The following is a 12,642-nucleotide window of genomic DNA, read 5'->3' as shown; positions in this document are numbered from 1 at the left end:
CTTACAAAAAAAAAAGACTCAGCTTGTTAAAGAGTCTTTCCAAATGGACTTCATACAGCTTTGGGTCAATGATGTTTTCCAATTTGCTTTTGTGCAACATACCTAAATTGCTCAAAGGAATACATTTCTCCTATATAATTACTGAAACTCTGTGCTGTTGAATTTGGCAAGACGAAAATACATATGGGGAATTTTTAAACTTACTCCAAAGCTTTGTATCACCAACCTCCAGTTTATTTTGTGACAGAGTAGATAACCAACCATCTGTTTTAATGTGGCAATTCCAATGTTTCATAGAATTCCTTAGCATTACTCCCCCCAAATATTTTTTTTCCAGGATCCCAGGTTTTGCAAGATTTTTACATGGGTAAAGTAAAATTAAACTCTTAGAACACAAGGACAAGTATACTTAAATTTTACTTAATATACAATTGCATTGCAGCAGTAGCATGTTGCACACAGCACTCAGCCTGTAGTGCTGTAAATGGATGACTTCTTAGGGGAGGGAGGAAAAAAAAATGCCATCAAATTAACATGCATTTTTCAGAATTTTCATTTGCATTTTTAACCCCTTTGAGACCAGTCAAATGATACACTTCCAATGGAAGTACCTCGCACATAAAAACAGCCAAAAGGCTTATTAGTCTAGTGGGGTTAATCAGGTTAGTTAGGTCTCATGTGCCTTGAAGAGACCATGGTAAGACTGGTAAACACTGCCCCTCTGCCATGAGCTCTCATTGTACTGCTGCCTGCAGCAGCTGCTCTCTCATCCTGGGGTCACAGAAGAAGCGGAGTTTGCGGGGTAAGAGCTTCACCTCCACAGGCATGGCTTCATACTCCTCATTATCAATGCCAAAGGATCCCTCAGTGCCCTGTGTGCAGTTAAACATCAAACGTTACTTCAGCAAGGCTGTAATGCTGATTTTACTAATAAAACACAGTTGCATACTTAGCTCAGTCTCAACCAAGATGACCCCCTGCCTCTGCCTTCCAGCCCATTTTCTCTCCATGACAGAGGGAGACCTATCCTTCACTGCACAGAATGTATTAAGAGTCTGGTGCATGAGATGTTACCTCACTTAGTTACTAATTAGTGATAATTAAACACTAGGAAGCTCTAATGACCCACATTGTTTATACTGAAGGATTCTTTTCTATTGGAACTACAATTATGTGCACTTAGATCTAGGGTCTGCCAGTGGTGACATAAACTAATCTGCAGAAATGCCTGTTAAGTAACTTCTATTAAATCCATGTCATAAACCCCTTTCAGCATTGTTTTACTATATTGATCTGAAACATGAGATGAAAAGTAATTTACTGGCCAGGAATTACTCAGCAGTAGAATTTTCTCAAGTGTTTAATGCTGATAAAGTCACCATGTGATTAAAACCATTCATCAAAATGGCAGGCTGACTTTACCTAAAAACAACTTCAGTGACTGCTTTGTGTGCCCTTGACTCACAGGAGGGCTGTGCTACGTGGGTACTCAAACCAACTCTGAGGGAACTGGGACACCAGAGCAGCACAGACTAGGGGAACCAGTACAAGTTCTGGCAGTCAGACATACAGCAGAGCAGTCCACCTCCATCAACATCAACTGGTGAGACTCATCTGGGCTGCCTGCAGTTCCTTCACTGGAGCTGGGCCATGGAGTTGAACTGCTCTGTACCATGCACCCATGTTCTGAAGATCTTAGCAGCAACTGCAGTATGAACAGCTTATTTTATACCACAACCATTACTCACGGCCCAGCTGTACTTAGCCCAGCACTGCAGAGTATTCTTTCAGAATCACAAATTTATCACAATCTGAATTCAGTGGAAGCATTAGGATGCTGGTTAATCATGACATCATAATTCATGATTTTTATTTGGTAGCAACAAATTTTTTTGCCTTTCAACACATTCTTTATCCCTTAATATGGAATTATTTTGCCAAAAGATAGATCACTTGAAAACAGAAATTATCTAGGAGATTGATTTAATGTCCTTGTAAAAACAAGAAACTGTCTTCCCAGGGCCACAATAACAGCTCACAGCCAGGAAAAGATGAATCTAAATTACACAGGCAGGCACAGCTTTGTCTTCTTTCTCAGCTTCATAATTTCAAAGTTTTGGGGCACTTCTTTATACTGATCTCAGCTCCCCTGCCTTGCCTTACCCACCTTTCTCTCTAATATTTATCTTCTTCTCTACAGCACAATGCCTTCTAGGGCAAAATGTACACATCTTCAGTGCTAAGGAAAAGAAGATCTGCATATCACAGCATTACAGAATGTTTGAATCAACAGTGGATCATCTGGTCCAACCTCCCTGTTGAAGCAGGGTCAGCCCAGAGCACATTGCACAGGATTGCATCCAGATGACTCTTAAGTATCTCCAGTGAGGGAGACTCCACAACCTCTCTATGCAGTCTGTTTCAGTGCCTGCTTATATGCACAGTAAAGAAGTTCTTCCTAGTGTTCGGGTGGAACTTCCATTTGTATGCAATACACTCAAAAGACCCTTTAACCACTACTGTCTTCATAAAATATCTGCCACTATTTTGTGGCAGAACAAAGTTCCCCCATCAGGTTTACAGACTACTTGGGGAACTTCAATGTCTGTCCTGACAAGGGACTCATTGGCTGCACTGGGAACTGAGTGTCTCACTTGCAGTGTAATCAATCTCCCAGATTTAGAGTAGGAATTTCTTAAAGAGCAGCATCAACAGGTACAAGAAACAAAGTGAAAGACTTTTTCAGCTCTCTCAGCTTCTCACCTCTGGAAGTTGCAAGATGCATCTGCTGGCTTGGATGTACTGACTCCCTTCAGGACACATGTGTGGGTCATGCATTTTTTGACTTCTGTCCAAACCAAAAGAGAGATAAGGTAAGGACATGCTTCTCTCAGAAACAGCCTTCTTCAGGGATGGCATTTTGTGGTAAGTCACTATGCATTCGGTGAACTTCGAGGTTATATACACAAATATTTGTGTATTTAACTGTGAAAAAGTAGAAGAGTCCTTCCCTCTTCTGCTGCAGTCAATGCAAATCATAATGTACCAACAGCCTCCAACAAGCTTCTGCTCTGAGGCTCACTAATTATATTTGAACACTGAGCAGAGTTTTGTGCTCTTCACTTCCATGCTGAACTGTGAGCTGCCTGCAGTGACTACCTCATATCTCATGCAACTAAACTTACCAACAACCTAAAAAATCTAAGCCAAAAAAAGATAGAATTATAGTTACCTTGAAGCATTACTATCTAAAAACAAACAAAACCCCCACATTTTTCATATCAAAACCAATCAGCATGACATTTCTTATCAGCTGCTTCTGTTATTACTCATGAAGAAACCGTCATCATTTTATCCATTCCAAATAACATATTCAGTTTTGACAGTTTCTCTCTTCTGGTACCTGTGAGATTCTTATTTATGTACTGAACTTAGATAAGTGCTGCTTCCTTTCCCACTTCTGCTGATGACAAAAGGGATCGCATGGAATGCAGTTTCCTGTCTTGGAAAGCTGGTGTTGCAAGTGCCATGTGGTCTTTTTCAAGGCTTAGGCTACTGTCCTGTCACCGTCTCAGCTGTTAGAGAACAGCAAGTTGTGACTGCTTTTCCCCACAAGTGCTGCTGCAGAGTGAGCACAAGCTCTGGGCTGTGCTGACCTTCCTCTGGCCTCCTGACTGACCACACACGTAACCTTTGACTGGCAAAGGGTACACTGCACCCCAGGCAGCAACCTCTCAGTCTGGGCCCCTCTCCAGACAGACAGCAACACACAAATAGCAAAGAGAACAGCACAGAATTATTGTGTTAATACACCACAACTCTCAAGCATGGTGGAATTATCACAGGTATTTCTCTGACAGGCAATGCCTGCTGTCCCCAAATTTCCATCTCTAGACTGATATGAAAGAAAGGTGCATTTAAATATTGCCTAAGAAAAGAACTCACAAAAATCATGTCAGAATATCCCTGTACACCAAATCTTCTATGCCCCGAGGAAGGCAGCGCCTCTAAAGTCACAGAAAATCCCAGAGAAGGAACATGAGAAGAGAGGGTTGAAACAGGAGATGAAAATCAAAGACAAAGGAAGAAAAGCTAAGGAAAGGGCAGGGAAGGATGGAAGCAATATTAACTGCGGAAACTTTGGTTTTAATCAAATATGTATACACTAAAAGATTGATGAGTGATTGTGAGGGAATTAAACATCCTCCAGCAATATAAATTATAAATCATTGATGGCATGCAATACTATCAGTTTATACAGTGCTGTACAAACAAGCAGCAAGATTCCTCACTTAAAGTTTAACCTGCTTGGAGTTTATCATACTCTGGTGAGCAAGCAGATTTTTTTGGCCAACGAAGGCACATGAAGCTCTATAGAGACGTAATTGTGGGGTCAAGGTAAACTCAAAAGAGCCAAGACATGGAATTAAAGATCAATCAAGGGAGAGCACAGGTAGAAGCAAATAAGACACAACTTCACCTGCAGTGATTGCTCCTCTAGTGGTCCAGCAGAAAAAAAAAAAAATCATAATTCATTTCCCTTAGACTCTGGTCCTCACTCAAGACCAGACAGCAATGTGAAATAGGAACAAGATCAGAAGTCTAACAGCAAATTTCCATTGATTGTTGCATCCCACTCTATTCTGAACCACAAAAATGCAGGCAGAGAGAGAACCACAACACCTACTGCACATAACACACAACTGGAACATCATTTTCATATCCAGAAGCTGCCAGTGTTAAATGATTCAGAGTAAGACCTCTAACAAAAAACCCCAATTTTGTGCACTGTGGATGATAACTGCAATTGTGTCCTGGAGTGACAGCTCTCTGTATTTTCATATACAGAATCTAAACTGGCTACCAGGATGTGGATTACTGATGCCACACTTTCCATGCCTACTCTCCTTCCCTGCAGCACTTCTTAGTAATCACTCCATTGGAAACAACTCTCCTTCCCCCACCTTATCAAAACATCAGTTCTACAGCTGCTGTGGATGCTCTTGCTCACACAGACCTGAACCACAGCCAGAGGCACTTTTATACACCTGGGATAACCTCTTCCTTTCTTGGAAATCCAACAGCAGCTGCCCTCCAGCACACTGACACATCCCCACACGCCCCCAGACACACACACTGCTGAGCCTCCATGGTAGTTTCCTGCTGGATGTGTGGTTTTCTCTGTGTGACCCATCAGTTCTCATCAGCTCATGTCAGTGCCCTCTCCAATATAAAAACCCCTTGTTAATTGCACTGATAAGGTATTTCCTCTAAAAACCTTTTTCAGCCCCCCAAATTCTGGTATTTAAACTATGCACTAAAAAAGAAGAAAAAATAAAGAGCTGTTTCACACATTTCCAAAGACAAACCCTGTTGGTGCTAGGCAATGGGGGGCGCCTCTGATAATGGGCTTAACTCAACTCCAGCTGGCAAAGGCACAGTGGGACCTCTGAACACCCTGATTCTGCCTTGAAAAAACACGGCACCTTTTCTCTGCTCTGACTCCTTTCTGTACAACTAACCATCCCCCCCCCACTGCTCTCCCACCCCCCACACCTCTCTTTGTCTTTCTTTGTTACCTACAGGCTTTTTGGCACTATTTAATCAAAAGAGCTTGTTTCTCTGAACTTTGCTTGAACAGCTCACAGCTTTCAGTACTGCCTCTAATTAGCTCTCAACAGCAGGGCTATGGTAATGCTTCTCACAGGCTTTTTCTGCATGACACTGTAACTGCAGTCAGAAAATGTGCCACACTACTGCAGGAAGACATCCAGTCAACACAGGAGGTATTATTTACACTGGGAATACACTTGAATATGCCTCCCTCAAGTCACACAAACTCATCTACATTCTTCTGCCAGCAAAATGTTTGAGAACCCAGAATAACATCTCCTTTATCTATCTCCTTTACAAGACCAGATTCCTCTTGCTTCTAATAGGCAAACTGCCTCCTCCTTTCCTTCTGTAGCCTTCAAAGCAAACAAATCAGTCCCAAGCAACAGCAGTCCACATGCTCATGCAATTTGAAAGCAGCTGCAGGTGGTAACCTGACCTACAGTGTATGCATATGTCAGAAGATTCTATTCCCACTGAGGCTCCTGGGAGTCTCAAATAAGGGGCCTGAGTTGCCATTAGTACCACAAACAAGTATCTTGCAGGAATTATTAGGGTGATGACAAGCAGGTAAAACTGCACTGAAATCCTCACACTGATTTCACTAGAGGGAGCTCGAAGACTGAGAAAACAGCAAATTAAAAGGCAATATGGAGAGGAGCTCCCCTGGATTTAGCAAGAAAATCTGTTGCTGGTAAAACCTGTACTGAAGACATAATGTATTTGTGAGTGGGACTGTAAGAAGGAGCTGGAAAAGGCAGCTCTGATTTGCTTCTTGTAAGAGCAGGAGGAACAAGCACACTACAAGGCATCACAAGCACAAAGGAAGCAGTACCTTTCACTTTCTCCACACGCTGCTTTTTCACACCTGCAGCCTTTCTTATTCCACGTACAAGAGGCCCAATACATTTGCTTAAAGTCCCTGTTTAAATTCACATCTTCCAAAGTTCTTCTAGCTCAGACCTAATTTCTCACAAGAGCTATTGAGGGAAGGAAGAGGCCCTCCTCACCACAGTTCAAGAATTCCCAGGTACCACTAGTACAAACAAACCAGCTCTGTGACCCACCTCTCAATCCACTGAGCAGCTAGGCCTAAAAGATTCTGGGCTAAATCTGCACAGCTGCCTATAAAACTCAGTAAGGACAGTAATATCCAAGCAGTACTGACTTACAGCAACAGGGGAAAAGATGAAAGGTATAGGAAACTCAGAAGCTAGGAAAAACTCCAGGTTCTGAATACTCCAGGTTCTGGATTTCTGCCTTGTTTACAGAAACAGAACATGAGTAAGAATTCTAAAGAACAAAAGTACTAGTCCCCGAGAAGCAGTACTGATTGGTGTGCTTTGCAGTCCTCTGCCTCTGAATCTTGCAGCACGGTATGAGAGAAAACCAGCACACTTCTCAGAGATCCTGCCCTCTTTTTGCAGCCTTCCCATACTCACCCTCTGTGAACAAACTCCCCTTTGCTGACACTCTCTGCTTCGATGCAAATGTCCATGAAGTCCTCAGTGCGCTGTGCAAAAAAGGATTCAGAAATCAAGCAGTTAACGTTTGAAAATGCCACACCCATGATACTGCAATATGTTCACACAATGGCCAGTCTTTTGTCCCCCAAAAGGAGACAGAAGATGCATTTCTGCATTTCATGCTTCATCCAAATCTCAACTTGAGATTAGAAATTAGAAATTACAGACAGTATTTTCCCATTAATGAATATTCAATAAATACCACAAGAAGCAAAATAATGAGTCACATGTTTGGCATCCTGTTACATTTAAAGACAATAGCAGATCTCTTACGCTTACTTATTTAATTTCTATTCAATGGGTATTTAATTAATTTAAGCAATAGTACAATGATACAACATTGTACTATTGCTTAAATAGTACCAAACACCACAGTAAGAGAATTTTAAACAATACAAATTGGAAATCAAAGTGTCCTTGGTAACAATCCTTTAAACTCCTCACTTAGTTTCTTTCCTATTTACAGCCTGCCCTTAAACTGAGTATACAGTACAGCTTTTCCCAGGAAAGCAATTTTGATTAAGATGCAACTTATATTTTATGTATTTTAATATTTTTTTGTGGCAAAAGTTGTAGTGTGCAGATGCAATCAAAATTATAAAAGTAAAAATAAATGCATGTTAGCTTAACTTGGTTTATTCCTTTGCTGTTCTGCAGAGGCACTGCCTGAGCTGCACCTGTATGGCTTTATCAGATTCCCTTCAATGGGGCAGCCTCTGCATGAATCTGAGGTGAGACACAGAGACAGGAGTGGCTGGCAGCAGTCAGCAGATATGGCCTGGTATTGATTCCAGAGAGCTGCTGGTCAGCTTTGAGGACTACAGGGACAATGGTTTCAAGAGAGGGACTTTAATGCAGTAATAAGGGATCCACATGTGTAGAAGAAGAGATGTAGTATCAAGATATTTCCACCTCTAGAAACAGGAAAGTACAACTGGTCTAACATGAACTTGTCCATTTCTCTAGGTTATGCAAGAGACCTGAGAACCCTACATCACTTCCTTCTTTTCAAAACCAATATTAAAGTACATCTTGAACCACAGAAAGAACATTAAGGGAGTTTGTGGCAATCTGATACTTCTTCTGTTCTTGGTAGGTCTGTTTTTACATCACTGGTTCCCATCCAGTTCAACAACCAAAACTCTTATGTTCAAGTGCCACCTAGAAACCACTAAAAAAAATACCCAAATACTAGTCTCTGTCTAGCTTCTACCATTACTAGGACACTGACAGTCCAAATCATAACCCATGATGAAGAAGAAACTGAAGTTCATGGTGGTATATTCTAAGGAGAAACCAGGAGAACATTAAAAAAAGTAAATTTGCTTGTTTGGTTTCTCTTGGTCTGATCCTACAAGATAACATATCAATATAACACACATTTTCATGTTCTTAAAGACCCGGATTCTAAGGAAGAAATATGTTGCAGAAAGTTCAACACCTCCTGTTAACCTGGGTGTAGTGGCAAGGGTTTCCTGCACCCTTGAGGAGGAAATGCAGCGAAGCTCACAAGTATAGAATCACTGTGTAAGCATTTTCCTGTAAAATTAAAGACTGACATCTATCCAAATAGCTTTCACAGCAGTAAAATTGCACCAAAACACAGGCATAAGCCAAAGAGAGGTTCTAAAACAGTGAATGAACAGCATGAACATGCTGAGAAGGTTATGACAGGAACAGTTCCTTTGATGCCTTGCTTCTATTCTTTCATCCACCTGCACTTCCTTTCCTTCAAATCAGTGTAGCCCCTGTCCTTTCCCTAGTACCAATTATTTTTAACTCTACTCTGCAAGTCTAAAAAGAGGGACAAAAAAAAAATCCAGCCAGACACTCAGGCTCAGCTTCCTTTTAGCAGAAGTTCATAAAAGAGACTCTCACATAGGGAAAGGAATGCTTCTTGGTCCTTTTTTTACTCATGGGAAATCTTAAAACTTCTGTTTGCCTACTGAAACCTTGTACAAATTCTTTCTGATCCCACTGCAATGCAGTTTTACATTGGTCTCCTGTGCTTTCACACTGGATCTGAAACTTGCCCATTCTTGGATTCAATCATGGACCTCTTCTTCCATGAAGCAGTAAATGTTATCCATACAGAGCCAAGAATGGGAGTTTAGCAAGACAGGAAAACTGTGGGCAGGCAGCATTTGGAATCCAATTATGTTATGGTCTTACTGCTAGATCAAGCTGCCTGTTCCGAGTTGCAATGGAAAGCTCAATGGTGGACAGCTTCAGTTCTTCCCAGTCCTCTGGGGCTACCTCCTGGGGGAACTCTGCATATCAGGAAGAGAAGGTACCAGTCATTAAGTGGAATTTAATTACACAGATCACTATGAAGCAGATGCCAGACACAAAAATCAGTCTGAGCCATTCTGGCCACTAGTTCTGTTTCTCAAAATGTCAAAATCTTAAAAAAATTAAAAGGGAGCTTAGCAGTACTGAAGAAAAGAAAAAATACCATCAGCATTTACACAGTACCAGAAAAGATTGTCAAGCACAGCATATCACAGCTCTGTGAATCCTTTTGTCCAGGGATTAGCAGACCTCCTGGGCTAGTGGCAAGAACATTGAGAAAACCCATGATATACTAGTATCAAAAAACCAGGAATCTGATGTTCAGGTGGCTGTGGTAACACATTTTCTACAGGAGGCAGCTCCACAGCTCAGTTCTCATATCCACATCACTTGGTTCATGTTCATGCATGAATCACCTCTGCTAGCCAAGGAGGAACAAGGTCTTAGCAGCAGGCTGTGCAAAATACCCGCTCTCCTTCCTCCTGCAGCCTGCCATGTGCACTACCCAGACAACAGCCCAACCCAAGAGGGGCTCAGAGAACACAAAGTTTATGGTACAGAAAGAATTTAACATATTAAGAGAAATTTAGGCCTGGTCCAAATTGTATTTAAAGTCACATTTGTTGCACTGTGTCAGCAACTCTCCCCACCCTGGAAAAACATGGGCTGCTCCTCTCTGCCCAGCTGAGAAGCCATTCTGCTGGAAGATGATTTCAAGAAGTTCACTCAGAAGTGCCAAGTATCCTCAATGGATACCTCCACTGCAAAGGCAACTATGAGTCCAGGGAACACCCTGGGTTCTCTACAAGTGAGTATTTGTTTGAGACCACAAACACTGGCAGGACTACTCTGTTCCATTTCTGACAGACGCCACTACAAGCGTCTTGACAAAAATCACAGTTTAAATAAATTTAAAAAGGAAACAAAAAAACCACCCCAAAATAGTAACAGAAAAGAGAGCAGTGAACTAGACATGCCCTCCACACAGCACACCCCCAGACCTGTTAGAGGAGTAGAGCCTGCATGTGAGTTTATGCCAGAACACATCCAGCCCACCTTTTGGAGATGACCAGTATGATCGAAGCCGTCTGTAAAGCCTCACATACAAAGGAGGTCTGGATGGTTTCTCCTCTGGCTCTTCTGGAGGTCTCTCAGTTGGACCCAGGTACATGAGAGCAGCTTGATGTTTCTGAGGCCACTCCTTGGATTTACATGGAAAGAAAAGACAGAACATGAAAGGCATTTTGTTTAGGGCATTGCCTGTTTATTCTGTTTAGTCCTGTAGCCTATTTATTGTGTTCTTACATGTAGCCCTGCAGAGCTACTCAGACCCCCCTCACTGCCTCAGCCTACTTTATGGCTCTCCAGTCTCCAGGTTCATTGGTGAGATGACATTTCTGCAGTTTCAAAAAGATTACCCACAGTTCCCAAATCCACTAATCTAATCCTTCCCTACGCAGAAGTGAGGGCATTTTCCCCTCTATGAACAGAGGGTGAAGGGATGTTTCCTTTGTTGCTGATGTGTGGCAGGGTGACACAGCTGCTTCTGGCTGGAAAGAACAATCCAAACCAGCCAGGTCAACAGTAATGTCTGAAAGCACAGTTGGTGTCTGCATGGCAAAAAGGCAACCTCAAAGAGCAACTGCTCAGCAGGATCCAGTGCAAACAGACAAAGCCTACAGTGCTGTGTGCAGCCAAGGGGCACTACAACCTGACAGGCCTTTGTTCTCGAGCAACTCAAACAATCCAGACCTGACCTGATAGTCAGGTGCTTCTAAACACCAACAGAACAGCTCTTAAGGCAAGTCACATGAGCTTTATAAAGCATTAAAAAAATAAATAAAAAGTAAAGCACTAACACATTATTCTTGGTGTTATTTCAGATTCCAGTACCAGGGCTACAGAAGAACCTTAGCTTTTGAAATATCTCCAGATGCTGACAAAGTTTATTTCCTGTCAATGTTTTGAAAATTATTTCAGAAATGCTCCAAACGTAGGACTTATGGGAGGGAATAATTCAATTGGTTTTTAAATTTATATACTAAAACAACACAGCCAAGAGCTCACATGAACTCAGTACAATTATTTTTCTATGTACAAAACTACAGAAGTCGTTTTGGATCATATAGCACAGGTTGTTAAACTAATTCACCTCACACCTCTGAGAGCAAGGAAAGACTCCACTCTAATACTTACACAATAAGCAGGACAAACAGAGGTTGTATCAGTAGGGCAGTACACAAACAATAAATATTAATGATTAAATGGAAAAGCAGCAGTGCTCAGATAATTTAAGACTGTGTATTCTAGAAGAGATGATAACACTCATAACAATGCCCCTACCAATATCAGAGGTGATATTTCCAATTACACTTTTTTTCAGCTACAGGTCATCCTCTTTCAAGAGACACCCCCAGTAAAACCAGAAAATACGAAGTGTGGAGCAGCAAACACAAGCCAGGAAGAGATTAAACTCAACAGGCTGGAGACAGTTCTTGTAGAAACTAACAAAATGATAACATAAGGGTCACATAAAGCAACGTGAACATCACAATTAGGTGAGATCAGGTAGAAAGTTTTCTATCTAAATGGCTGAAGAAGTGGGCACTTCTCTTTAACCTTCAGCAGGTTAAACAGATCTTTTTAATGTGCAATTAATAGCTCACTAGAGAAATCCACTATCACCACCCCCAGCTGAGCCTCAGGACTCAAAGGAAGTGAGAAAGGAAGTGGACAGAAAAGAAAAGGTTTCTACTTAGAATGCCAGAACTCAGAAGCATAACCTCACATTTTCTATGGATGGGGGGGCGGGGGGGAGAAACCCATCTCAACTCTTCTGGATACATTACTATTAAATCCCCCTTACACGAGCTGTCTATAAAGGAAACATTGTCATTGTCACAGACAGCATGGCAAGACTGCACTATTTGATCTACTGTACCAGCTCCTGGGCATTTTCACTGCCTTTCAGGAGGTTCCTTATATGTTGAGAGAAAAGTAAAACCACGTGAATGAAAATGCCTTACCTTTAATGCAGGTCAAATTTTCATCTTTCCAGGATCAATTTTAGGCAACAGGCAAGATAAAAGCTATTCATCTTCATGTTCATTTTACTACACAAGGAAGCCTGATTATCAATGTGCATGAGCAGTCTAATTATAGACCCTTCTGCCAGATGAATAAATCAGAGTGAAATGTTATTACAAAGAGT

General features: G+C 41.6%; 1 protein-coding gene across 4 annotated transcripts in view; it reads right to left on the bottom strand.

The window, feature by feature from the left end:
* Window positions 1–212: 212 nt before the first annotated feature.
* AGK (acylglycerol kinase) overlaps window positions 213–12,642 on the bottom strand; it is a 35,647-nt gene continuing 23,217 nt past the window's right edge. For all 4 annotated transcript variants that reach the window (XM_064420895.1, XM_064420893.1, XM_064420897.1 and 1 more), the window contains 5 exons: window positions 10,488–10,632; window positions 9,312–9,409; window positions 7,056–7,126; window positions 2,764–2,848; window positions 213–872 (listed from right to left, as the gene is read on the bottom strand). In XM_064420895.1, the coding sequence (XP_064276965.1) occupies window positions 735–872; window positions 2,764–2,848; window positions 7,056–7,126; window positions 9,312–9,409; window positions 10,488–10,632 (537 nt within the window). In that variant the 3' untranslated portion in view covers window positions 213–734. The remainder of the gene's footprint in view (window positions 873–2,763; window positions 2,849–7,055; window positions 7,127–9,311; window positions 9,410–10,487; window positions 10,633–12,642) is intronic.

This window comes from Passer domesticus, chromosome 5, assembly GCF_036417665.1.
Source record: "Passer domesticus isolate bPasDom1 chromosome 5, bPasDom1.hap1, whole genome shotgun sequence".
Taxonomy (NCBI): domain Eukaryota; kingdom Metazoa; phylum Chordata; class Aves; order Passeriformes; family Passeridae; genus Passer; species Passer domesticus.
Note: the sequence above shows the minus strand (reverse complement) of the source record. Positions and strands in the feature narration are given on the sequence as shown.